General features: G+C 43.1%; 1 protein-coding gene across 10 annotated transcripts in view; it reads left to right on the top strand.

Moving 5' to 3' along the window:
* FKBP15 (FKBP prolyl isomerase 15) overlaps window positions 1-27,443 on the top strand; it is a 108,235-nt gene that overhangs the window by 30,173 nt on the left and 50,619 nt on the right. For 7 of the 10 annotated variants that reach the window (XM_030535527.1, XM_030535523.1, XM_030535528.1 and 4 more), the window contains exons 3-11: window positions 11,750-11,840; window positions 12,497-12,566; window positions 15,476-15,550; window positions 18,378-18,476; window positions 19,054-19,203; window positions 20,793-20,861; window positions 22,691-22,834; window positions 23,280-23,422; window positions 24,087-24,135. In XM_030535527.1, the coding sequence (XP_030391387.1) occupies window positions 11,750-11,840; window positions 12,497-12,566; window positions 15,476-15,550; window positions 18,378-18,476; window positions 19,054-19,203; window positions 20,793-20,861; window positions 22,691-22,834; window positions 23,280-23,422; window positions 24,087-24,135 (890 nt within the window). The remainder of the gene's footprint in view (window positions 1-11,749; window positions 11,841-12,496; window positions 12,567-15,475; window positions 15,551-18,377; window positions 18,477-19,053; window positions 19,204-20,792; window positions 20,862-22,690; window positions 22,835-23,279; window positions 23,423-24,086; window positions 24,136-27,443) is intronic. The other 3 variants (XM_030535532.1, XM_030535526.1, XM_030535531.1) reach the window with 1 other exon arrangement.

The following is a 27,443-nucleotide window of genomic DNA, read 5'->3' as shown; positions in this document are numbered from 1 at the left end:
TGTTCTTGTGTCCACATTGGTACTGAGCTTAAGTAATTCCTCTCCTTCCTTGGTATTTATCCCTCTGATATATTTATAGAGAGCAATCATATTTCCCCTTAGCCTTCTTTTGGTTAGGCTAAACAAGCCAAGCTCTTTGAGTTTCATAAAACAGATTTTCCATTCCTCAGGTCATCCTAGTAGCCCTTCTCTGACCTGTTCCAGTTTGAATTCATCCTTCTTAAACATGGGAGACCATTATTGCGCACAGTATTCCAGATGGTCTCACCAGTACCTTGTATAATGGTACTAACACCTCCTTATCTCTACTGAAAATACCTCGTCTGATACATCCCAAGATCCATTAGCTTTTTTCACGGCCGTATCACATTGGCGGCTCATAGTCCTCCTTTGATCAATACTTTGAGGTCTTTCTTCTCATCTGTTACTTCCAACTGATAACAGCTTATAACAAAAATTCTTATTAATCTCTAAATGCATGACCTTTTACTTTTCACTATTAAATTTCATCCTATTCCTATTACTCCAATTTACAAGGTCATCCAGATCTTCCTATATGATATTCTGGTCCTTCTCTGTATTGACAATACCTCCCAGCTTTGTTTCATCTGCAAACTTTATTAGCACACACCCATGTTTCGTGCCGAGGTTAGTAATAAAAAGATTAAATAAGACTGGTCCCAAAACTGATCCCTGAGGAACTCCACTAGTAACCTCCCTCCAGCCTGACAGCTCACCTTTCCATATGAGCCGTTGTAGTCTCCCCTTTAACCAGTTCCTTATCCACCTTTCAGTTTTCATATTGATCCCCATCTTTTCCAATTTAACTAATAATTTCCCATGTGGAACCCTATCAAATGCCTTACTGAAATCGAGGTAAATTAGATCCTTGCATTTCCTTTGTCTAAAAAATCTGTAACCTTCTTTCTCAAAGGAGATCAGGTTGGTTTGGCACAACCTACCTTTTGTAAAACCATATTGTATTTTGTCCCAATTACCATTGACCTCAGTGTCCTTAGCTACTTTCTCTTTCAAAAATTTTTTCCAAGACCTTGCATACTACAGATGTCAAACTAACAGGCCTGTAGTTACCTGGATCACTTTTTTTTTCCTTTCTTAAAAATAGGAACTGTTTTAGCAATTTTCCAGTCATACTGTTCAACCCCTGAGTTTACAGATTCATTAAAAATTCTTGCTAATGGGCTTGCAATTTCATGTGCCAGTTCCTTTAATATTCTTGGATGCAGATTATCTGGGCCCTCCCGATTTAGTTCACTAAGCTGTTCGAGTTTGGCTTCTACCTCAGATATGGTAATATCTACCTCCATATCCTCATTCCCATTTGTCATCCTGTCATTATTCCTAAACTCATCATTAGCCTCCTTAAAGGCTGAGGCAAAATATTTGTTAGATATTGGGCCATATCTTGATTATCCTTAACCTCCACTCCATCCTCAGTGTTAGCAGTCCCAGTTTTTCTTTCTTTGTTTTCTTCTTATTTATATGGCTATAGAACCTTTTTACTATTTGTTTTAATTTCCTTTGCAAGATCCAACTCTACATGGCTTTTAGCCTTTCTCACTTTACCCTACATTATCTGACCTCAATAAGGTAGCTTTCCTTTCTGATCCCTCCCATCTTCCATTCCTTGTAGGCTTTCTGCTTTTTCTTAATCACCTCTCTGAGATGCTTGCTTATCCAGCTTGGTCTACAACTCTTGCCTATGAATTTTTTTCCCCTTTCTTGGGATGCAGGCTTCTGATCGTTTCTGCAACTTTGACTTGAAGTAATTCCAGCCTCCTCTGCCTTTAGATCCACAAATTCTTCAGTCCAATCTACTTCCCTAACTAATTTTCTTAATTTTTTTAAAGTTAGTCCTTTTGAAATCAAAAACCTTAGTCACAGATCTATTTTTGTTAATCCTTTCATTCAGTTTGAACTGAAGTAGCTCATGATCGCTTGAACCAAGGTTGTCCCCTACAACCATTTCTTCTAATGGTCCTCACTACTCACCAAAACCAAATCTAAAATATCATCCCCTCTTGTTGATTCAGCAACTACTTGGTGAAGAAATCCATCTGCTATCGTATCTAGGAAAATCTGAGCCTTATTATTATTATTACTAGCACTTGTCCTCCAGTCTATATCTGGGAAATTAAAGTCTCCCATGATCACACAATTCCCATTAGTATTTACTTCATTAAAAAAATTGAAAAGGTCTCTATCCATATCCAGATCAGATCCTGGTGGTCGACAGTGCTTGGGGTGTACTATTCCAGGGGAGGCTCTAATAGCTTTCTTCCCGAGTGTCATTTTTGCCCAGACAGACTCTCTTATCCATTCCATCCCTTCTTGTTTTTTTAGTCTATGCATCATTGCTATACAATGCTACTCCACCACCTTTACCTTTTATTTCTGTCTTTCATAAACAGCACATACCCTTCAATACCTGTACTCTAGTCACGACTACTGTTCCACCATGTTTCTGTTATCTCTACAATATCTGGTTTCACTTCCTGCACCAGTAGCTCTAGTTTTTAGTTACTTAGGTTCCTTGCATTGGTATACAAACATTTTAATTTTTGCTCTTTGGCCTCGCTCACATTCTTTACCCGATTAGGCGCGGACATTCTACCACCAGTATTACCTATTAGACTAGTATCTGCAGTACCCTTCCTCCTTTTGTCCATTCTCCTACCCGCAGTTGTACCCTTTCTTACTTCATTTTCTTCTCTCTCAATGGTAAAATCCAGCATGGCGATTTACCTGAACATCTCCCCCAAATTCCTAGTTTAAAGGTCTCGTAATCAGTTGTGCCAGCCCCCATCCTAGAAGTCTATTTCGCTCCCTACTCAGGTTAAGTCCATCCTGAGAGAACAATCCTCTGTCCATGAATGCCTCCCAGTGGCCAGACATTCCAAAGCCCTCCTTAAAGCACTGCTGCCTGAGCCATTTGTTGATCATCATCCTCATCATCATCTTGTCACACCTTTGTTGCCCTTCTCTAGGAACAGGTAGAATCTCACTGAAGATCACATTAGGCTCAGTTTCCTTAAACATCTTCTCCAACCTAGCATAGTCTCCCCTGATATGTCTAGATTCTTGCATGAATGTATCAATTTGTTCCCACGTGAAGGACAGTCAGTGGATTCTTTCTGCTCCCATTAGGATCCTCTTCAGCCTCAGGTTCACATCCCGTGTCTTAGCACCCAGCAGACAGCACACCCTTCTGCTCTCAGGCCTGTAACAGCAGATCCAATCTGTTTTTCCCAGTAAGGAGTCCCCAATCATATAGACCTGCCTTTTCCTGGAGATGGCGCGATTCTCCGGTCTATCCCCTATTTCCTTTGGCTGCAAGTCCTCTCAATTCCTACTCTCCCTTGCAATCCTCTGTGACCCATCCTGTATCCTCTTGGGGCTCATATTTGTTGTTATCATCTCCATTGACTCTTCCCCTTTTCCTATAGGACTAGCTGCTCTTCTCTTTTTCCTTGCTGTCCCACCTTCAGTGACCACCTGCTGTACCCCTTCTTCGTTTTCCAACTCTGCAAACCTGTTCCTGAGCTCTATTTCTCTATTTCACTATTTCTCTATTTCACTAGCCCGTCTTTTTTTCTCTGCCTGGTTCTCTTAGTCACATGCTTCCACTGTCCATTTTCTTCGCCCAGCAGTCTCCCCTCAGAGTTCTTTGGTCCTGCTTCCATCTGCAAGTCTGAGCTTTTCTCCTCAGACTCCTCATGTCTTTGCTCCATCATCTGCTTGAACCACCTTCTAAACTCAACCAGAGTTTCCACTTACATCTCCAATCCTCAGATCTTTTCTTCCATCAACTCTGTCAGGTGGCACTTCTTGCAGATGAAACACTTTTCAGGTACTACCCCCTCCAAGATCATATGCATACTGCAAATTCCACATCCAGTCATCTTCATTGTGTCCTCCACTGCTTGGGTCATTACCACTGGTGCCTCTGTATCTGTCATAGCCTTCCCACTTAAGTCCTGTTAGTCTGGGAAACACAAACCAAGCCAAAACACCACCACCCACAGCAAAACAAACCTGCAACGAGCACCACAACACTGCCAGAACACCACACACTCCCTTCACTAGCCTGTCTGTTCCTCTGCCTTGTTCTCCTAGTCTTCCCCCCCACCCCCAGCTCCCCTTGCAAACTCCCTCCCAAACTCCCTTGTTTACAGTTCTGTTTGCTGGCTCCTGTGCCACTGCAACTGTCTGAATTAGTCCAAACAAAAAGTTCTACTGTGTTTAAGATCATGCTAGGTAAGTAGACAAGAAAAGTGTGGAACCATAAGTTAGTGAGCTGAAATTGGTGTGTTGGAAACTAGGCCCAATTGGTGGATAAAATAATAAAAGGATGGGCTGTTCCGCCCATCACTCCCTTTCTGGTTCCATAAAGAGACTTTGGGGGAAAAAGTTGGCTCTTGCAGCAGCAAGCTTCACCCTCATGGCTGCCAACTGATCCTGAAAGTTGTCCTGACTACACGGGGCCAAAAGAGTGAGGGAGCCAGATGGCATTGCAATCTCCACATGCTGACATCCCAAAAACCCATGGGATGTGAGAGAGACTTCCTCCCCAGCCCACTACTCCCCTTATTTCTTGTCTTTCCTATCTCTCTACTTTTTTCTTCTGTCTAATGAGTCTGGTTTAGCCAGCTATGACTGAATATTTTGTGACACTTCTGTTAGCTTGTGACCAGAGAGGGAATGAAAGGCAGTGCTCTAAACAGCCCAATGCTGGCACAAGTTTATCAAGTCTCTGAGTAGCTCATCAGACCATGTGGTTGACCTGAACAGTGACTCCTCACTTACAGTCGTCCTGGTTTGTTGTTTTGTTTTTAAATTGCTGATCAATTAGAGAACATGCTCGTTTAAAGTTGTGCAAAGCTCCCTTATAACATCCTTTGGCAGCCACCTGCTTTGTCCTCTGCTTGCAGGAAGAGCAGCTGGTTAGAGCTAGCTGGTGGGGGCTTAAAACCAGGGTGGACTGGCAGCCCCCCATCAGCTCTCTGTTCCTCTAAGTTCCCTGTGCGGCAGGCACCCAGCAGGCTATCAATTGCCAGCAGTTCAGCTGTCCTTAAAGGGGCAATGCGCCTCTCTCTCTCTCTCTCTCTCTCTCTCTCTCTCTCTCTCTGTCTGCCATGATGTCTCCCCTCCCTCCATTTGTGCTGCCTTGTAGATTGTGAGGCTACATTAACAACGAGTTGATCCTTGAGGGCTCAGCTGATTGCTAGTTCATCATTTAGCAGTAAGGCATTCCCTGGGAAATATCACATTCTCATAGACTAATAGGTCAGAAGGGACCAATCTGATCATCTAGTCTGACCTCCTGCACAAGGCAGGCCACAGAACCCCACCCATCCAATTTTATAACAACCCCTATCCCAGGATCGAGTTATTGAAATCTTCAAAACTGGTTTGAAGACCTCAAGCTGCAGAGAAACCACCAGCAAGCGACCCGTGCCCCATGCTGCAGGGGAAGGCGAAAAACCTCCAGGGCCCCTGCCAATCCGCCCTGGAGGAAAATTCCTTCCCGACCCCAAATATGGCGATCAGCTAAACCCTGAGCATGTGGGCAAGACTCACCAGCCAGCACCCAAGAAGGAATTCTCTGCAGTAACTCAGTTCCCATGTCATCCAACATCTCCCCGCAGATCATTGAGCAGACCTATCTGGTGGTAATCCAAGATCAATTGCCCAAATTGACAATCCTATCATAACATCCCCTCCATATACTTATCGAGCTTTGTCTTAAAGCCAGGAAAGTCTTGTGCCCCGACTACTTCCCTCGGAAGGCTGTTCCAGAACTTCACTCCCCTAATGGTTAGAAACCTTCGTCTAATTTCAAGTCTAAACTTCCTAATATCCAGTTTATACCCATTCGTCCTCGTGCCTACATTAGTACTAAACTTAAATAATTCCTCTCCCTCCCTAACGTTAACCCCCCTGATATATTTATATAGAGCAAGCATATCCCCCCGCAGCCTTCTTTTGGCCAGGCTAAACAAGCCAAGCTCTTTGAGTCTCCTTTCATAAGGCAGTTTTTCCATTCCTCGGATCATCCTTGTAGCCCGTCTCTGAACCTGTTCCAGTTTGAATTCATCCTTCTTGAACATGGGACACCAGAACTGCACACAGTATTCCAGATGGGGTCTCACCAACGCCTTGTATAACGGTACTAACACCTCCTTATCCTTGCAGGAAATACCCCGCCTGATGCATCCCAAAATCGCATTTGCTTTTTTAACAGCCGTATCACATTGGCGACTCATAGTCATCCTGCTATCAACCAGCACCCCAAGGTCCTTCTCCTCCTCCGTCGCTTCCAACTGATGCACCCCCAACGTATATCCAAAATTCTTATTATTAGTTCCTAAATGCATAACCTTGCACTTTTCACTATTGTATTTCATCCTGTTCCTATTACTCCAGTTAACAAGGTGGTTCAGATCTTCCTGAATAGTATCCCTGTCCTTCTCCGTGTTAGCAATACCCCCCAGCTTCGTGTCATCCGCAAACTTTATTAGCACATTCCCGCTCTTTGTGCCAAGGTCCGTAATAAAAAGGTTAAATAAGATCGGTCCCAAAACCAATCCTTGAGGGACTCCACTAGTGACCTCCTTCCAGCCTGACAATTCACCTTTCAATACGACCCTCTGGAGTCTCCCCTTTAACCAGTTCCTTATCCAACTAACAACTTTCATATTCATTCCCATCTTTTGCAATTTGACTAACAGTTCCCCGTGCGGAACCGTGTCGAACGCCTTACTGAAATCTAGGTAAATTATATCTACCGCATTTCCTTTATCTAAGTAATCCGTCACCTTCTCAAAGAAGGAGATCAGATTGGTTTGGCACGATCTACCTTTAGTAAATCCGTGTTGCAATTCGTCCCAATTACCATTGACCCCTATGTCCTTGACTACTTTCTCCCTTAAAATTTTTTCCAAGACCTTGCATACTACAGACGTCAAGCTAACAGGCCTATAATTACCCGGATCACTTTTATTCCCTTTCTTAAAAATAGGAACTACATTAGCAATCCTCCAATCATACGGCACAACCCCCGAGTTTACCGATTGCTTAAAAATTTTCGCTAACGGGCTCGCAATTTCACGCGCCAGTTCCTTTAATATCCTCGGATGGAGATTGTCCGGGCCCTCCGACTTCGTCCCATCGAGCTGTTCAAGTACGGCCTCTACCTCAGTTGCGGTAATATCCACTTCCATATCCACATTCCCGTTTATCATCCCTCCATCATCCCAAGGTTCACTAGTCTTATTAAAAACTGAAGCAAAGTACTTGTTTAGATGTTGGGCCATGCCTAGGTTATCCTTGATCTCCATTCCATCCTCAGTGTATAGCGGGCCCACTTCTTCTTTCTTTGTTTTCTTCTTATTTATGTGGCTGTAGAACCTTTTACTATTGGTTTTGATTCCCTTTGCAAGGTCCAGTTCAATGCGGCTTTTAGCCTTCCTCACTTTATCCCTACACGTTCTGACCTCGCCAAGGTAGCTTTCCTTGCTGATCCTGCCTTTCTTCCACTCCCTGTAAGCTGTCTGCTTTTGTCTAATCCCCTCTCTGAGTTGTTTGCTCATCCAGTTTGGCCTACGACTCCTGCCCATGGTTTTTTTCCCCTTTCTCGGGATGCAGGCTTCCGACAGTCTCTGCAGCTGCGACTTAAAGTAATTCCAGGCCTCCTCCGCATTCAAATCCACTAATTCCTCCGTCCAATCCACTTCCCTAACTAATTTCCTTAACTCTTTAAAATTAGCCCTCGAGAAGTCAAAAACCCTAATCCCAGATCTACATTTGTTTATCCTTCCATCTAGTTTGAACTGAATCAGCTCATGATCACTCGAACCAAGGTTGTCCCCTACCACCATTTCTTCTACGAGGTCCTCACTGCTCACCAACACCAAATCTAAAATGGCATCTCCTCTCGTAGGTACTTCAACTACTTGATGAAGAAATCCATCCGCTATCACATCCAGAAAAATCTGACCCCTATTATTCTTGCAAGTACTCGTCCTCCAGTCTATATCCGGGAAGTTGAAGTCCCCCATAATCACACATTTCCCCTTTGTGTTTACTTCATTAAAGACATTAAAGAGGTCTCTATCCATATCCCAATCAGATCCCGGCGGTCTGTAGCACACGCCAAGCACTATCTCAGGGGAAGCTCTAGTTGCTTTTTTACCCAATGTGATTTTCGCCCAGACAGACTCTGTCTTATCCATTCCATCGCTTCTTATTTCGCTACAGTTAATGTCATCATTGATGTACAAGGCTACTCCACCACCTTTGCCTTTCTTTCTGTCTTTCCTAAACAGCACATAGCCTTCAATACCCGTGCTCCAGTCATGAGTACTATTCCACCAGGTTTCAGTTATCCCTATAATATCCGGTTTCACTTCCTGCACCAGTAACTCCAGTTCCTCCATCTTGTTACCTAGACTCCTCGCATTAGTGTACAGGCCTTTTAATTTTTGGCGTTTGGCATCAGTGACATTCTTTCCCCCGTCCTGCAGAGACCTTTTACCACCAGCATCACCCGCTACTCTTGTTTCTCCACTATTCCTCCTTGGATCAAATCTTGGGACCACAAGGGTGTCCCCTCTCACTTTGTTTACTTTCCTCTCCAGGTTACATTCCGGCGTGGAGATCTCCCGAACATCTCCCAACCATCTCCCCCAACTTCCTAGTTTAAAGCTCTCTTGATGAGGTCGGCGAGCCTCCATCCTAGAATTCTATTTCCCTCCTTGCTTAGATGAAGTCCATCCTGAGCGAACAGTCGTCTATCCGTAAACGCTTCCCAGTGACCGTACATTCCAAAGCCCTCCTTATAACACCACTCCCTAAGCCATCTGTTGATCGCCATAATCTTGTCACTCCTTCGTCGCCCCGCTCTAGGAACCGGCAGAATCCCACTGAAGATCACCTGAGCCTCGATGTCTTTGAGCCTCTTCCCCAGTCTGGCATAGTCCTCCTTGATACAGTCCAGCGAGTAACTAGCCGTATCATTCGTTCCCACATGAAGGATAATCAATGGATTCTTTCCTGCTCCCGCTAAGATCGTATTCAGCCTCAGGTCCACATCCTGTATCTTAGCCCCTGGCAGACAGCACACCCTTCTGTTCTCCCGATCAGGTCTAGTTACAGGCCTATCCACTCTTCTCAGTAAAGAGTCTCCAATCACGTAAACTTGCCTTTTCCTGATGACAGTGCGATTCTGCGGTCTATCCCCCACAGCAGGTGGTCGCAATTCCTTACGATTTGTATTCGCCCTTACAGTCCTCCTAGGGCTCCCACTTGGTGTCGCCTCCATCGACTCCTCCCCTCTTTCTGCAGGACTAGCTGCTCGCCTCTTCTTCCTCGCCCTTTGTCCTTCAGCAGCCTGCTGTGCTCCATCTTCATTTCCCAACTCAGCAAACCTGTTCCTGAGTTCTATGTCTCCATCACTGGCCCGTCTTTTCCTCTGCCTGGTTCTCCTAGTCACATGCTGCCACCGTCCACTTTCCTCACCCAGCAGCCCCTCCTCAGAGTCCTTTGGTCTTGCTTCTATCTGCTCGTCTGAGCTTGTCCCCTGCGCCTCATCATGTCTGTGTTCCATCATCTGCTCAAATCCCCTTCTAAACATTCTCTGACTTCACCACCTCAACCAAGCTTCACAATCATCATTGCTGTGTACCAGTATTAAACTGTTTGTTTAAAATGGTGTGTGTGTGTGTGTGTGTGTGTGTGTGTGTGTGTGTGTGTGTAATAGTCTTTTGTCTAGTGAAATTTTTTTTTCCCTGGAACCTATCCCCATTTATTTTACATTAATTCTTATGGGGAAATTGGATTCACTTAACATCATTTTGCTTAGAGTTGCATTTTTTTAGGAACATAACTACAATGTTAAGTGAGGAGTTACTGTATTTCTCCAGCTTTGAGGCTGCAAGTGAGAGTCCTCACCAGAGATAGAAGCTTTATTTTCTCTCTTGCTATTCTTTTCTTTCCTCTCCTACGTGTGGTTTTTTCTTTTTAGGAAATTGAATTGACCTTAGGAACAACAGCTCCAGTCCATCTTAACTAACTTCTCTTTTCCTCCAAAGGACAGTCATTCCATCTTTAATACCAACTAGCAGACTGTCAAACAAGGGTGTTTCCCTTTAGCTAGAGAGAGATTTTAGAAGGAAAAGGGCACAAGGGATGTTGTTAAAATGAAAGCCTTACTTAGTACTTTTCAAATGCTTCAACTTTTTCCTTTTCTTTATCTTTAAGATCCTTTTAACCTCTTATTTTTTGCCTACTAAGCAGGCTGAGGTCTTTGTAAACTAAACCTTGAACCTTGTTTAATGTTGGCCTATGATTGCCTTATGATAACACCTTTAGCCCACATGTATTCCATCTTAATTAATACAACAGCACCTAAATAACTTCAGGAATGTGTTTTGTGTTAAGTCCCTTCAAGTAATGAAACAAAACTTGCCTGACCTGATGTGCTGTATCTGGCATCCATAATTTCTTCAAAATATTGTTCCTTCTACAGTACATGTAAGATGGCAGTGAGGTATTTGCCATCAATATTCATTTTATGATGCACAATGCTTGTATGATTTTCAATGTGTGTGTGCTGGCAAGCAGTTTTTCAAATTATACAGTATATTAGTCTGTACTTCACTGTACAGTATGAATACTAAAACAGCTGCTCAGAGTGTGTAAAAATGCAAAGTAAAGGATTTGGTTGCTGTTGTTGGGAACTATCACTGTTGTGATTGGAACAGACCACAGAGCTCTTGAGATGTCAGTAGGCATATTTTCCCTTTTTTATCAGTACATAACATTTCTCTAGTATTTCCCCCAACGCTCTTCACAAAAACGTGAACAAATTTTACCTTCATCTTACCACTGAGTAAGTGAGAGTTCAGCATAGAACAAGGTCCCTTGTCTTGGGGTTGTCCGTATGGAGACCTACTGCATGATAAGTTGTTGTATGTGTCTAGAGCACCTCAGCCTGCTGCACATAAAGTGACTATGTGGACCCTGCTATTGCGCACTAGAATTTCCCTTTTGCACTTTGACCTGTTACGCTGTTAAACAGCAGTAGATCAACGTGCACTGGAAACTCCCAATGCACAGTAGTAGAGTCCACATGGTGCACTGTAGATTTACTCCTTGGCTTGCTACACACAGTGTCTGCTTACAGACAAGCCCCAAGCGAGGGACTCTGTTCTGTTCTAAACTCTTAAGTAAACTAAGGATTGAACTTCAGCCTTGGTAGTTTCCTTGGCTTGTTTGGGAAATGGAGACCCTTAATACTGTTGCACAGTGACCTTTTGGTTGGATTATCTATTACCTGGGTAAAACCATAATGATAGCTATCCCAATGATCTTGTCAGTTGCTGTCTCCTCTGACCATCCATTTGAGATTTGCTGCAATGACAGCTTTGCAACAACTGTAGTTGCACTAGTAGCAGCTGTTGGGCAAAGAACAGCTCTCACAGACTCCTGTTTCTCTTCTGAATTTGGTTCTTTGCGTTGGTAGGGACTAGTTCTAGGTAAATACAAAAATGGATTCACCATCTGGGTCAGTCTACATCCACTTTGCTATTAGTTTGATAAACTGTCTATAGTAGACAAATCAGTGCAATCTTAAACTTAAAGCTACTGTATTTTGAAGTATGCTGGTCAATTCCAATTGTGAGAAAAGGTCCGCTGCTGTCATTTCTCACTCTGGTTTATTTTTCAGCAGGTCAGCCAGCCCAGAAGATGCCTACAACCACAGTGGCTTCAGCAGCCCCATCAGTATTTGTCGCTGCAGCAGTTCATGCCTTTCGATAGTAAGTATCATAGTAAGCAGAACTGAGAGTTCCTGCATTGGCCTTTCATTCCTTGAGACTGGGACTCCCAATTTTAAAGTTTTATCACAAGCAGAAAATATTTTTGGGCAAAGAAAGGGATTTTTATGTCTGTATCTCTGTTACACAAATGACCCATGATTTGGTACAATTATTGGGTCATAAAAGCCTATGAATGGAACATCTGTATTCTGCAGATTAGGAGTATATGATCCATTGCCTGATGTCTGGGAAGCCGAGGACTTAAACAGTGAGGGGTGTTGCATGTTTTGATTGAGGAGCAGTAGGGGGATTCTTGCAATGTTTGTGACCAACTCAGTCAGATCCTCTTTTACCAATGCTAAATTCACCCCCTGGAAAACCGAAGGGGGGAACCTAGTACCAAAACTATACATGTCTGTTTGTGTTCTGCTGTGGAAAGATGACTCAAGTTTAAAAAATACCAGAATTTAAGTTCCCTATGGCTTTTTTGGGCAAGCTAAAAAGATTTAGCTCTACTAAGTTTAGGAGACATCAGTCTGATATAGAAGTCTATAGGAAGTGGCCCTTGGATATCAAGGTGAAAAGCTCCTCATAAACACCAAAGAAATGTGAAGAAGGAATGGATTTGCATCTGACTTTCTTACTTTGCCTTTTAGCACAAATGGGCAGTATGTGAAGCAAGGCAAGTATGGAGCAGCTGTGGTGGGGAACCATGCTACCAAAGAGGTGAGAGAGGCTGCATTTCTCTTTAACATACTCCTATACTAAAAGCACATCTTGTTCAAAGCCGAATTGCTTCTCATTTTTAATGTTATCATATTTAGTGCCATTCCTGTTTGGTGATTTCCAGCCCTGTTAGGTTTCTTGGTGGCTCTGCACCTGAGCTACTTTTGTAGCTGCACCTGTTCTCTGAGCATTCAGCAAGGCTATTGTAAAGATATTTTCCCACCTGAGACTGAAACACATTAGAGAAGGTGGAATGTCTGTTCCATTGCAGTCTTTTTGTGCAGAAGCTATTTTGGTATTTGTTCGGATGCTTTCAAACTGTGAACCTGATCTCAGATCCATTAGTAAATACATATGCATATCCCTTATAATTCAGTTCATGTAAACAGATTGATATGAATTATGCTGTACTTTGACCTTTTTATACAAAAAATCAGTTCTTGAATGCAGCTCCACTCTTATAGCTATCTGCCACTCTGAGTGTAGAACAAAGGAGTATTTAGCAAGCTGTTTTAAAAGAAATAACCTAAATTCAATCTGCCCTTGATCTGGTGCTGTCTCTTACCCTCAGCCAGCTGCAGCTTCCCTTCTTCTGTTGTCTCCCTAAATTACTGTGTGGGGGGTTTCTTCTTCTTCTTCTTTTTTTTTTTTTTTTTAAGAATACTGCTTACAGTAAACTGATTTTGAGACCTTTTGGGTTTGCTTTTTTAACCCCCCCTTCTCAAATTCTTGGCTGAACAGGGAAGTGGAGGGCTGGCCAAGCATGAAAGAGAGGTGCTTATACTACCTTTAAGGCTCTCTCAAATTGTGCTTTCATAAAGGAGGTAATGGGCACAGGTATGCAACTGCATGCTTTGTCTGCAATATTCATACTTGTTAACCTTTTATTTGACTACTGTTCAGTAAACCAGTGATGTGTGTGCTTAATTTTGCTAGATAGCTGCTGGCCATTGCTACCTGATCCATTAGAGAGTTGAGGAGATCTTTTCATCTTTCAGTGAACAAATTAATTGGGAAATTAATGTTAGACTGTTAATGCAAAACTATGACTGCATGGTAAACCTCTCAAAAGTCAAAAACTACAAAAGTTATAGCTGAACACCCATCCTTTTACCACAGGGGTTGGCAACCTGTGGCATGCGTGCCAAAGACAGCACGTGAGCTGATGGCATACTGCTACCTGCCAGGGTCGCAGCCCCACTCAGCCCCACCGCTCTCTCCTGCAGGGGCAGGAGGCAGAAGCTTGGTCCTGCTGGCAGCCAAGCTTCCCCCTCTCCTGCTTCCCACAGCGTGGTGCTTTCTTGCCCCTTCTCCTCTCCTTCCCTGCGCTGATCACCCTTGCGAGGGGGAGGGGAAGCAGAGCTGCAGCATGCTCGCTGCCCTGGGGAGGAGGCAGAGAAGAGAGGGGGGACAGACAGGGGCCCTAGGGAAAGGAGTGGAATCGGACATATCCCCTCCAGCTCCCTGCCATGAGCGGCTCACGGCAGGGGACTGGGAGTACCCCTACAAGCCAAGCACCCCAGCCCTCTGCCCTGACCCTTGAACCCCTGCCACACACACAGCCCTCTGCCCTGACCCCTGCACACCCCACACACCCTATGCCCTGACTCTTGCATTCCCCCACATCCCCACCTCTGTCCTGAGCACCAAACAGGAGCACCCCCCCCTCACATTCCCACTTGCACCCCTGGTCTGGGGTCCCGGTGGCCAGCCCCACTCAGCCCACTGCCAGTCTGGTATCCTGGCTGCTGGCCCAGGGTCCTGGTTGCCGGCCCCTTGCCAGCCAGTGTCCCACAGCCCCTCTCAGCCTGCTGCCAATCTAGGTGAACGGAACCCCAGACTGGCTGCATAAAATCAGCATTTTAATTTTTAAATTAAGCTTCTTACACATTTTGAAAACCTTGTTTACTTTACATACAACAATAGTTTAGTTATATAATAGACTTGTAGAGAGAGACCTTCTAAAAAATGTAAAAATGTATTACCGGCACGCAAAACCTTAAGTTAAGTGAATAAGTGAAGACTCTGCACACTACTTCTGAAAGGTTGCCAACCCCTGCTTTACCATATCCCTTGCATATAGGTAGTCTTATGGGCTGAAAGATTCATGTGTTCTAAGGTCAGATGGAACTATTGTGATCATCTTGTCCAGGGATAGACAATGGGCAGACCACGGGCCAAATCCGGATTGCCACACACTTTTTTGAATGGACCCAAAAATCTTTTGTTTTGTTTTCTCTGGAGTCTGGATCTTAACTATATCTTGACCAAGAAATTTGGACCTTTTAACAAAAAAATAATTGATTACCCCAATCTAGTCTGACTTCTGAAGGTGAAATTACTTGTCTATGGTCACCCTGCAGGTCAATAATAGGGTTGGGAATAGAACCCAGGTCTCCTGAATTCCAGTCTAGTGCTCTGTCTAGTAGGCGACACAACATCTAGAGGAGACTGTGACCTGAGCACATTTCCTCTAGACAGCTCTCCACCCTTACAGCTGTGCTGTTAGACTGCAGAATAGGAGGAAGCAGAATACAAAGCAAGAATCAAAGTTGATTTGGTGTAATCAAAGAGGGGTGCTTCAGCAAATGAATATTTAAGAGCTGTGAGGTGACTCTCCAGGCCAAGTACGTATGTATGGAAAAGTGTTGAAAGTATATGCACATGACTGCATATGCTCTAACACAGAAGTGTATAGATTCATGCAGAGTACAGTACAATCTGCTATTTACATTTCAGCAGTTAAACTTCATTGCTTGAGTGCACCTACTGCTGGTGCATTTGGCAGACAAACTATGGCCCTAATGCTACTGTATCTCTCATAGTGCACACCAGAATTTCACAGATGTGGGGGGATTAATTTTGTTTGTTTTTGTTTTTCCCTCCTCTCTCCTTCCTGTGGAATCAAGTACAAGATTCTCCTTTATATCAATCAGCAGCAGCAGGTCACGGCTGCCAGGATCCATCCAGGGTTTGTGCTCACGGTAAGACTTTGCATTAGAAAACTTTTTTTTTTTTTTTTGGTAGTCATATGTGTTTGTCTACACTACAAATTTACACTGGTATAACTATGTAGTTCAGGGGTGTGGTGGGGGGGGAGGAACCCAGTGTAGGCAGCACTATGTCAACAGGCAGGCTTCTCCCATCAACCTAGCTACCACCTCTCGGGGAGGTGGATTAACTATGGCAATAGGAGAAGCTCTCTTACTGACATAGTAGCATCTTCACTGAATCACTAGAGCAGTGCCCCTGCAATGTTTTAAGTGTAGACCTGCCCTTAAGCTTCTGGTACACCGTACTCTGTACAGCAGCTAGGAATTATCACCTTCCCTCTCCTGAAATGTTGTTGTCCTCTTGGCTATAGATTGTAAAGTCTTTGTGACAAGGCATGTGACTCATGCCCTGCCTACACTGAAGGGAAAAGTTGATCTAAGCTACGCAATTTGAATTACATGAATTGTGTAACTCAAATCGACATAGCTTGGATCTGCTTACTGCAGAGTCCACACTATGCAACATCAATGGGAGATGCTCTCCCATCGACTCCCGTTACTCTTCTCGATCAGGTGGAGTACAGGAGTCAAAGGGAGCGCAATTGTAGACAAGCCGTCATTCATGTTTTGTAAAGGGCACCATGAATTCAGAATGTTGTATAAGTATTTTTTCTGTTCCTATCATAAATTGCACCAGGAATTTTTTCAACAGTAGATCTCACAGCACTATACAGTGGAGATAATCCTCATTTTACAGAGCAAATTACATTGCTTTGCTTTTCTTGTACACTTGCAATGGGATCAAAGAAACCCAAATTCACATATGTCCTAGGACTTTTCTTAAATGATTATGGGAATGGGAAAAAATGCTGTCTGATGAAGAGAGGGCAAGAAACTGCCTAAGCTCTGTGTGAAATCTGACAGCATGTTTCTCCTTCAGAAAGAATTTGCTAGGTTTTTGCAAGCCTTTCTGAAAGTTTCTATTTAACTTTTCCTCCAATTTCAGAGAGAACCAGAGTCCTGAATAGGTGAAAAATAGCTGTTAGTAACAAGTAGCAGGAAAGATGTCAAGCCACCTCCATCCCTTTATTTGATTTAAGAATCATTCCTCTTTCCCTTTAGCTCTATAATCCATTTTCAGCAAGCTTGTGTTATAAAGCACTTCCAGTCCATGGATAGTATTAAGTGTTTATAAACAAACATGGAGCCAAAGCAGTGATCTTACTAAAATGTTTTGCCTGTGCTGATGGCATGGGATCTCTAGAATTTCTTAACAACTAGATTCTGTCCTGTTTTAATATTGACTTGACTTAACTATTGCCAAAACTTTCAAACCTGGTATCGCAGATCCATGGGCTCTGGTCTATGCCCCAGCCTGTAACCAGTCTCTTGGGAGTGACTCCTTTTTAATGTATCAGGCCCCAAGGACCCAGGCAGTTCCTCCAAGACTGGGCCTACAGCAGCAGAGATCCTTGTCTCCCTCTTCATAGCTCCCTGCAGCCATGTCAGACCCCTGCAGGAGGCTTGTAGTGTACCCCTTTGGAATGCAGTGCTCTCAGTGAAGATGTACAGTGACACAGGCAGCCTTTTCAAAACAAGGTAACTATTTTAGTTGCCTGGCACACACACAATCTGAAAATCCTTAAATTAGCTGCAAGAGGCAGAAGTTACATCATAGTCCATCCTGGCCCAGTCAGTGCCATCAGCCAAGCTATGATGGACTCTGTTCCTTGCTCTGGCTCTCTGTACCCTTTTTTTGCCCAGGTTAGAGCTGCTATGACCCTCCAAAAGGTAGCCCTTATTCAACCACCTGACGCCTCTTCCCCTTTGTTCTCCAGTTCAATTCATACGGCTTTCCTGGTGGGGTTTCCTGGTGTTAAGTGTTGAATGTTCAGTTGCTGAGGGGGGGAGGGTGTCTTCCAGGGGGAGAGGGATATCTCTTTGTCATCCTGGGTCCGCTTTGTTGGTTTGGGTCGGTTTCAGCCACTTCTTTTATTTACCCATTCAATCCATTCATTCAGCTAAACTGTGTGCACACACATACCTGTGTCTTGCTCTGTCCTCAGAGCAAACTTAATCCTTTTCCTCCTACTGGGTAGCAGTGTAAAGTATGGAGTGAAAACAGAAATACACATAGGATTCATTTAAAAAAAAAACAAAAACCTCCAACTGTCACACTTGGGTGCCTAAAGTTAGACTCCTAAATTCATGGTTATGGAGCCAAATTAAGATGGGCTGATTTTTTCAGAAGTGCTGAGCACCTATTGGCTCCCACTGATTATGGGAACCAGGTATGTTTTACATCTCTGAAGATCAGGCCACTCATATTCAATGGCCCAAATATAGATTTCCTAGCTTTACTTTAAACATCCATTTTAGGAAATTGTGGCTCCTATGAAGAACTTTGTAAATCATATATTTAGCAAGTTCTAACACATTTTTATTCAGGGTACAGACACTCCCCGAGTTACGTAAACTCGATTTACGCAAATCCGAGTTTATGGAAAAAGTTCTGTAAGCTGGAAATAGGAGGGTTGGTTTTTTTTTTTTCACATAATGGTCAGAGATATGTTTCCAACTTATGCAAAATTCGAGTTACTCAAGGCATTCTGGAACGAAACGCTTGCATAAGTCAGGGAGCGTCTGTACTGATCAGAGGAATAAAGGCTAACTTCTGACATCTGAGCCTGGTTCATTTTTAAGCAACAGAGGAGTTTTATCTCATTCAGTAGTTTTTTATCATAATTAAAATCCAAGTGCTTGAACTGAACACGTGTTTGTAATTTTGATATATGGGACTGATTTTTTTTTTCCATAGGTTCAGCCCAACAACTACGGTACATTTTATGATGATCAGAGACACAACTGGTCGATCATGTTCGAATCAGAAAAGGCAGCCATGGATTTCAGTAAACAGGTAATCTTTTTAAGCAAGCAGGCTGCACTCTTGCATTAACTCTACCTATGCTGTTGGTGCTATATCCTGTTCAGAACAGCAATCAAAAATCATGGTTGCTCACAATTTGCCTAGCTGCATTCTTAATCAAAGCCCAGTTCAGTCTCATCTCCCCACTAAAATAAAACTGAAATGCATATTGCAGCTTTGTGAATGTGCTGATTTTTGGCTGCACTTTGATTAGTTGGCATTCTGTTTGGTTCACTTGAATACAGGATAGCATGTCTCAAGTTGTGATACTCCTACTTCTCTAGCGCTTTCATCCAAAGAAATTAGTGTTCTAAAATGTTAATTAAACCCATCAACATGCTGTTGTGAGCTAAGTGGTTTTCTCATTGTATATATGAGCAAAGTGCTGCATAAGGAGATGAAGCATCAGTAATGTCCATGTGTGTAAAGTATATCAGTAACACTCAGCTTCTTACTGATACAGTGAGAAATAAATCCTATATTGCCTAACTTCAATCTAAGTGGAATTTGTTGTGCTGCTGCAGCTGGCCACAGACAAAAGGTGCTAATATTCGGACTTCCTTTGTAGTTATGCATTGCCAAATGCAACAGCAGCCCTTCACTGGACTCAGTACTGTACCAGGATCTCATTGTTGGAGAGGGGCAGGGATTGGAAGTAGGAGACTCTCTGGAGGTTGCCTATACCGGTTGGCTGTTCCAGAACAATGGGCTTGGACAGGTAAACGGGCTTTTACTACTAGAAATGGATTAATATTAACACTTTTTTTTTTTCTCAAATTAAGTCATTGGAAGAGACTTGTAATCTCAACACCATCGTGATGGAGAGAATACTTTGCCATCCAACTTAGTCTGAGGCATCCATGTCTTAGTTTGCCCTGAGAGCAAACTTATTCCTTTTCCCCCCACTGGACAGCAATGCTAAATATAGGGGAAACTGAGCTACACATAGGATTTGTAAAAAAAAATTACAGAAAATTCCCTTCATAAATTCCTTTGAGTATTGAACACTGAGGATAGTAACTGGTTCCATATGTGTTCAGGAAGAGATGATCGAAATTCTTGTGACCCATTTTTAATATCAAACATAGATATTTAACGTAAGAGCCATGAAAACAGAACTAATCATCCTGGCTTTGAAAATGTCTTGAACGGGCAACAGAGGTAACTTTACATCTGTCTTCAGAGCCTCCCTTCTCTAGAAACTTAGGAATGTTTGAAGATGTTACTCTTACTCCACAAGTTGTGCTTTGTGTAGTAACGAATTGGTTAGGAAAATGCTTTGAGGGAGGTTGAGAGCATCTTATTCCTACAAAGTCAGCTTCTTATGCTTTGTGAGAAGAATGCTTTTTCCTCCAATAAGGCATCCAGATACTTAGTCAATAAGGTGACTTTGTTTCTTCTTTGGGAAGCAAGTCTCTAGGATGTCAGCATGATAGTCCTGTGGCTCATGATCTCTGCTACTGTGTAGATCAGGGATCGGCAACCTTTGGCACGCAGCCCATCAGGGTAAGTCTCTTGTGGGCTGGGCTGGTTTGTTTACCTGCTGCGTCTGCAGATTCAGCCAATCACATCTCCCATTGGCTGCCGTTCGCCATCCCAGGCCAATGGAGGCTGCAGGAAGAGTGGCCAGCACATGACACGCTGCTTCCCGCAGCCCCTTGGCCTGGGACGGCAAACCACAGCCAGTGGGAGTTGCGATTGGCTGAACCTGCCTGGCCCGCTGATCCCTGGTATAGAAGATCCAGGTTTAATTTCCTTTCCTTGCTGGGGGACACTATCATCTGTCCACTTAAACTGGTGGTACTAAGAGTACTAAAGTTATACAGTGGTATAACACTTTACAGAAGTTAAAATCTAGTTGTCTAGTAAACTCCCAGAGGTCACTAAGCTAGCAACAGGTGGCTATGCCCATTGTACTATTGCTACGGCAATCTGGCTGTATAGCATTTAATTTGATTCACTCTTGCCCAAGCTGTAGAATTTAAAGTTGCTTTTCAAGCCTGAGTCTCCAGTTACTGCATGCCTACAAAACTGTCAGTGTGCAGTTGGTTAGAAATTTTGGGCATGCTGCATTTTTTGTTTTTTGTTTTTTTTTAATCCCCTCCCCCTTGATTAGCATTTATTTTTGAAGTTACCACAGTGAGAGAGACAAGTGGTGGTAGGTATTTATGAAATAAAGGACATTGTGCTTTTTTTTTTTTTTTAACATTATTTACTAGTTTGAATACTGTGTTACAACTGCAAACTTCATCAGCCCCATGGTAGGAAGTCCTAGTGATTGTACCCTGTTAACCTTCAATTCCATAGGTGTTTGATTCAAACATCAACAAAGACAAGCTGTTGCGTCTGAAGCTGGGTTCTGGAAAAGTCATTAAGGTAGATCTTCTGGCATTTTACCTTCATCTTCTGTGTACTGAAGTCTTGTAGATCTTGGAGGACTTCTAAAAGTTCTGTCTGGATTCACACAAACCATAATAACTTCTATTGTATTTATGATATTATGATATGACTTGTGCTTGCATCAGTGACATGAAAGAAATTGCTGACTTCTTTTTTTAAATCTCTTCTTTCCTTGTTTTGCACAGCATCTTGCATCTATACTTATTGACTTGCCTTCCAATAACCAAGCCTCTTGTTCTCTCTCAGTAATAGAGAGCAAAGTCCATAGAACTTTCCTGTGCAGTAGAAAGGAAGCTGCCTGTTTTGAAAATAAATCTTTATATCAGGAGGTTCCTTGAGACTTTTCTGGTGGCAGCCCTTGTACCCTCCACAGGTTCCAGAAAAGTAGCTTCCTTGTGAGGAAACTCAGTTCAAGAAGAATGTATTCTGTTATGTTCATTCGTGTGTACAGATCACTTGAAGCTGTGCGGGGATTTTATGAAACTCCTCTGAAGACATCAGCATCATGGCACCCCCTCTGGTCCATCAAACTGGTGCAGATCTGAGATTCTTTCATAGTCGGGGAGGAGGGAGAGGGTTTTTTTGTTTGCTAGGGGCTTGTTTGTGCACTTAGTTTGTGCAAGCTGGGGCATAAATCTACCCACACTAGCCTGCTGTGCCCTAAGTGTAAGTATCTGCGTGGACCCTGCTGCTATGGACTACAGAACTTTTAGCGAATGGCAGCAAGATCCACACAGACACTTCAGTGTGTAGCAGGTTAGAGTGGGGTAGATTTACACCCCAGCCTGCCCATGAACTAAGTGTTTTGTGTAAACAAGCCTCAAGATTTCAAAACCAGTTTTTCCCAATTTAAACTTGAATTACTACATTAATAGTAACTTTGTACTGCTCCTGTGGCAAGCTGGCACTTACTGAAGATTAATTCTGTCATCTGTCTGTTTAAATGCATATCTGCCTGTTAATCCAGTAGCTGATATTGCTATAAACTGACTCTTTAATTTGTTCCATTAACTTCTACATATTTCTACCCATAATCAGTTTCCTTAAATGCTATGTCTAAACCTAAGCATGGCACTTAATTGGCCAGATTACTAACATACAGCAGAAGTTACCAGAGGTTACTCTTTAAACTATACAAGTGTTGACCCATGAAAAATATGGATATGTCTATACTCAAACCACTCCAGCAATACAGCTGCAACTGTGCTGCTGTAGTGATTAGTGTGGTCACTACCTATGTCAATGGGAAGGGTTCTCCTGTTTATATAGGTAATTAACCGCCCAGAGAGGCAGTGCTTCCATCAATCTAGCACTGTCTTCCACTTGGGAGGGGGTTCGCATAGCTACATCTCTCAGGGGTGGGTTTTTCACACCCCTGAAAGACGTAGCTATGCTGGTATAAGTTCCCAGTGTAGACCAGCCTTGAGTTAATACGCAAGGCTTCATCCAAGCTTCTCCAACCCAAATAGAGGTCCTGGAGACTGGCTGTATCTCCATATTAAAGATGGCAGAAGGTGCAATTTGCTCCAGTGTTTGTGTGTTAGGTGTTGTCTTCTGATGCCTAGAAGTTAATATTTCTACTCTTAATTGGATATCATGGGTCCTCTACTCTAAGGGTTTTTTATCCTAAATGGAGCAATGCTGTATCCCCAGGGCTTCACAAGAAACTTTTCAATATGCATACTGGAACCTTTATAACCTGGCCTAGAACAGCTTCACCAGAATGGTTGCAGATATTTTTGTGTCACTGAGTCAGACTGCTGCTTACAAATCAACTTTCTCTTTTATGTTTCTGGAACATGAAGGGTTGGGAAGAAGGGATGATGGGGATGAAGAAAGGGGGGAGACGACTTCTTATTATTCCTCCAGCATGGGCTTATGGGTCCCAAGGAGTAGCCAATCGCATTCCTCCTGATTCCACCCTGGTTTTTGAGGTGGAAGTTAAGCGGGTGAGTGTGTCCTTCCAAATATATTTTTGTACATCTGGTTTGAGCTGTTGGTTGGCAACACTTCTGTCATTTCTACTTGTAAAGTAACAACGTCCTTGTACGTAAGAATTACAACATAGTTAGAAGCTTCTATATACCCAGTAAAATATCAGGATAAGAACAAAAATATAACTGCATTACTAAGACACATCTGCTTTGAGATATCTTTCTTCCACTTGCATTTAAGATGTCCAGGAAAAAATTAATAACTTGATGAAGGCTAGATTTAGAGTGAGATGGAGAGGGAAACTTCAAACCTATAGTTCTTAAATAGATGTAAATTTTTATTCTGTTGCAAATGTGTAATGAACAAAACATTGGCCAGAATAAAGCAGAATACTAAAGAGTTGTTTCAGGACCCAGAAAAACAGGTCTCTGTGTAATACCTTCTTCATGGTTTTCTTAGGTGAAGTTGGTAAAGGAGTCTGGCTCTGATGAGCAGAGTATTGGTTCTAGGGGTTCTTCTGCATCTTCCCCAGTGCCCAATTCAGACAGCTTCTCTACAGACCCTGTCGGATTGCCTCCTTTGACAATACCGCCAAAGCCTGGGTAAGAAAATAAGGAAGCAGAATGAGTTCAGAGCTCCTAGAACTTAGTATTTGTGAAAATATCTGTAAGACCCAAACTGATGGCAACCCCTTTAACACCTTCTCATCAACTATTGGGAGTGGACCACATCCACCTTGACTGAATTGGCCTTGACAACACTTATTTTCTACTTGTAAGGTAACTCCCTTCTCTTCATGTGCTAGTATATTTATGCCTGTATCTATATTTTCACTCCATTCATCTGAAGAAGTGGGTTTTTTTTTTACCCATGGAAACTTATGCCCAGATAAATCTGTTAGTCTTTAAGGTGCCACCGAACTCCTCATTGTTTTTGTGGCTACCAACTAATATGGCTACCCCTCTGATACTTATCATCAATGACGTGTATTTTGCAATTCTGTAGTCATGGAATTTGCTACACAATAGTGGTACAGAATCTAAGTTGTCATATACAGTTACAAATAGCTTTCCAAACATGAAGTGTTGAAATATTTTTTGATGGAAAAGTGAAGTTTTTATGTGGGAACCTACAGTTGGCGGGTATGTTCAACAATTTAGAGATGTAGCGTACTCTTCATCAGTTCTTCAGAGATGGTTTTTTTTTTTTGTTTTTTTTTCCCTATTCTAACTTTAATCCCACCATTTGCTTGTTTTCTCTCTGCAGAGAGCCAGCTGTTCGGGCCAAGTCTAACTCTATAAGTGAACAACTAGCAGTAAGTGTTGCTTTAGTTAATGTGAAACATACACAAGAATGTCCAAATATTTAAGTCATTCCCAAATTATTAGACTAATGCTAAGGGCCTATCTGAAATGCATGTAAGCAAAGCATTATATCTTTAACACTTATATCGTGTTATTACCCAGAAGCCTCACTTGGGATCAAAGCCTAGTTTTGCTTTGTGCTGTACAAACACGGGAAGACTTAGTCCTTGTCCATTCAGAATTAAGACAGAAACTTTGTCTTTAAATGAACAGCAAGAGTTTTATACTGAAAACTAAGCTCCCTGGATCATCAGTGGAATGTTTTAGGGTTTATGCAGCCTGAAATGATAGATGGATAACATTTTTGTCTGTCTGTAATTTACACCTCTACCCCGATATAACACGAATTCGGATATAATGCGGTAAAGAAGCGCTACGGGGGGGTGGGGCTGCATGCTCTGGCAGATAAAGTAAGTTCAATATAACGCGATTTCACCTATAACGTGGTAAGATATTTTTGGCTCCTGAGGACAGCGTTATATCGGGCTAGAGGTGTACAAGCACCCTGGGGTTCATGATTTCCTTAGAATAGCCAATAACCTCTGCTCTTGAGGGAATTCAGCACCAGAAAATTAAAAATTATGTGCACAATATTTTAAAATTTTGCAAATTTTATTTGTCAATAAATGAATGTGGCTCCAGCATGTGGGGAGCACAGGCCACTGGCTGCATTGAGGTGGTAGATCACCCCGAAACCCCCACCTCACCTGGTATAGAGACTCAGCAGTGAGGCTGCACCTCATCCTGACAGTGCAAGAGCTGAGCCTGCCCCTGTGCGCCAGGTGCACCAGATGTGGGTGGGCAGGCTCAGCCCAACAGGATCCAGGTGTGGAGGGGCTTAGTGTGTGGGGATGAAGGTGTGGAATGAGAGGTTTTGGTGTGGGGCAATCTGGGTACAGGTGGCTCAGTGGTGACAGTGATTGGGGCTTGGTGGTGTTTGGGGGATCTGGCTGGGTGGAACTTGGTGAGAGGGTCTGGATGCTGGGGGAGTGGTGCTTGATGGGGTGGGGGTCCAGGTGCAGCTGGTTGGGATCCGTGGGGTTGGGGTCAGAGTTCAGCTGCAGAGTTAGTGGAGCCAAGACAGGTAGTCTCCTTCAGCTGGGCAGCTCTGTGTTTGCAGAATGAGGGGGACAGTGGCATGTAACTTTGTGTGTCTCCCCCCATGCCTTGCCTCTGTTTGGAGGGGGGCAATTCCTCCCAAACCTGTTCCCGTGGTCCCCCATCCCCAGCTTCCCTTTGCTTCCCACAGGGAAACACAAGAAATTGGGGGAGGGGGTGCAGAGGGGGCAGGATTTTCTGCAGGCACGCAGTTCTGCAGAATCCCCCAAGGAGTAAACCTCATGGGAGCCTGAAACAACTCTGTCCCCTGGGTTCAGGGGCTTTGTCATCACTGACATTTTCAAAGAGAAACGCCAGTCTTAACTCCTCCTTTGCTTCCCTGTGGCCTCTCATTTAGTAAATTGTTTTAATATGTTGCATCTCTCATCCTGTTAATGGTTAGGGGCATCTTCAGTAGCTCCATTCTTTAGAAAAGCTTTTCATTTCACCTTGTCCAGTAGTCTGAAGGTTATCACTTGAGGGTCTGGTTCTCTCCCATTTCCCTGGGTGAGGCCATGTCTACTGGAGTTAAGTCAACAGTTTCTGATTTGCTTGATCCTCTACAGGCATTTTAGGAGAGCTTGAGGATTTCCCTATCATTTTCAGTTGTGATGTGGGGAACTCACGGGCATATGGGTCTATATGCTTTTTTAAAAACATTATTTGTACAAGGGCCCTTAAAGGGTAATTTTGTACAGTATTTAAGGGCTTAGTTTCTTTGGCTCTGTGGGTGCTAATAGAACTGTAATGGTCTTCCCATATGTAGTGATCAGATACCATGGTAACAGTCAACTTAATACTCCTTGCTATCCATTTTATTTTTAGGCCCTCAGAAGTAAACCTTGTTAGCTGCAGTAGTGTGAGGTGGTCTCCTACGTGTTACAGAATAGAATGGGCTACTGTCAAGAAATCTGGGCTCCTTTGTATCGCTTATGCAGATGGAACACAGCCATAGAATGGAGTTGGTTAACTTTTTGAAAATCAGTTCTAGGAGTTCAGGCATGAAACTCTCCATCTTTTGCAGTGTTGTTGTAGCCATGTTTGTCCCAAACTATGAGAGACAGTGTGGGATATTATCTCATCTCTTGTTGGATCAATTTCTGTTAATGAAAGAGACAAACCTTTGAGTTTCACAGAGCTCCTCCTCAGGTCTGGAGAAGGAAACCACAGTGTCCAAGCTAAATAAAAGGTGTGACAGATTGTTAGGCATAAAGGATTCACACCTGTTGAGAAGACAACTTAAAATGAATACCTCTGCTGTTGTAGGACAATTGAGAATTAGTAGGCAGCTGAAGTGTTACAAGTTGTTGTAATGAGCCATAAAACCAATCTCTCTGTCAAGTCCATGTTCTTGAGTGTCCAGCAGAATTATGAATTTAAGGTCCCAAGCTCGTGTGGTGAAGGTGTCGTGCAGGTTTCCTTTAAGGACGAGGACTGAAGTCAGATATGGAGTGATTGCTTTGTGAAAAGTGTTTGCCAGTTGGTGATAGGGTGTTTTGTGTCTTGTCTTATTTTTGTGCATGAGCTCTTCTGAGAGCATAGCTGTTGTGTGGCATTTGATTCACTGGATTGAGATACACCACATGTTGTGATAGATGTGTGTAAGACCTATGAATCTGGAAAGATGTGTTGTGTGGGGTATTGATTATTGTTGTAGTGGAGATATGGCTGCAGGTTTTGCATCTATTATTTTGTCAGGGTCTAGTGCTAGTGCAGCTTTGAGTTGGTGTGTCCTGGTCTGTGGACAGCTTTCTTCTGATGATTTTGGAGAGGTTGTGGGGTTGTCTGAAGGCCAGAAGAGGGCATTCTGAAAGAAATATTTCCTGGATGTGGTCCCCATCAGGTATGGGTTGTAATTGTTTGATACCCCATACAGGTTCTAGTGTGGGGTGGTAGCTGAAAAGTAGGGATTTTTCTGTACTGAAGCAGGTTCTCCTGTTTGTGGGTGGACTGTTCCATATTGCAATCTACTTCTCTGGTGAAGTGTCCTTGTTCGATGAAGGCGGTGTTAAGATGTGTATCTCAGACTTCCTCCTAAGAACATATTCTGTGATATGAGTGTCTGTAGATAACAGCTTTCTTGGTGGGTCTTGGGTGGTTACTGGATTTGTGAAGGTAGGTGTGGTGATCCTTGGATTTCCTGTTTATAGTTGTCTGTAGG

This window comes from Gopherus evgoodei, chromosome 16 (assembly GCF_007399415.2).
Source record: "Gopherus evgoodei ecotype Sinaloan lineage chromosome 16, rGopEvg1_v1.p, whole genome shotgun sequence".
NCBI lineage: Eukaryota > Metazoa > Chordata > Testudines > Testudinidae > Gopherus > Gopherus evgoodei.
This window is presented reverse-complemented; position numbering and strand designations above follow the sequence as displayed.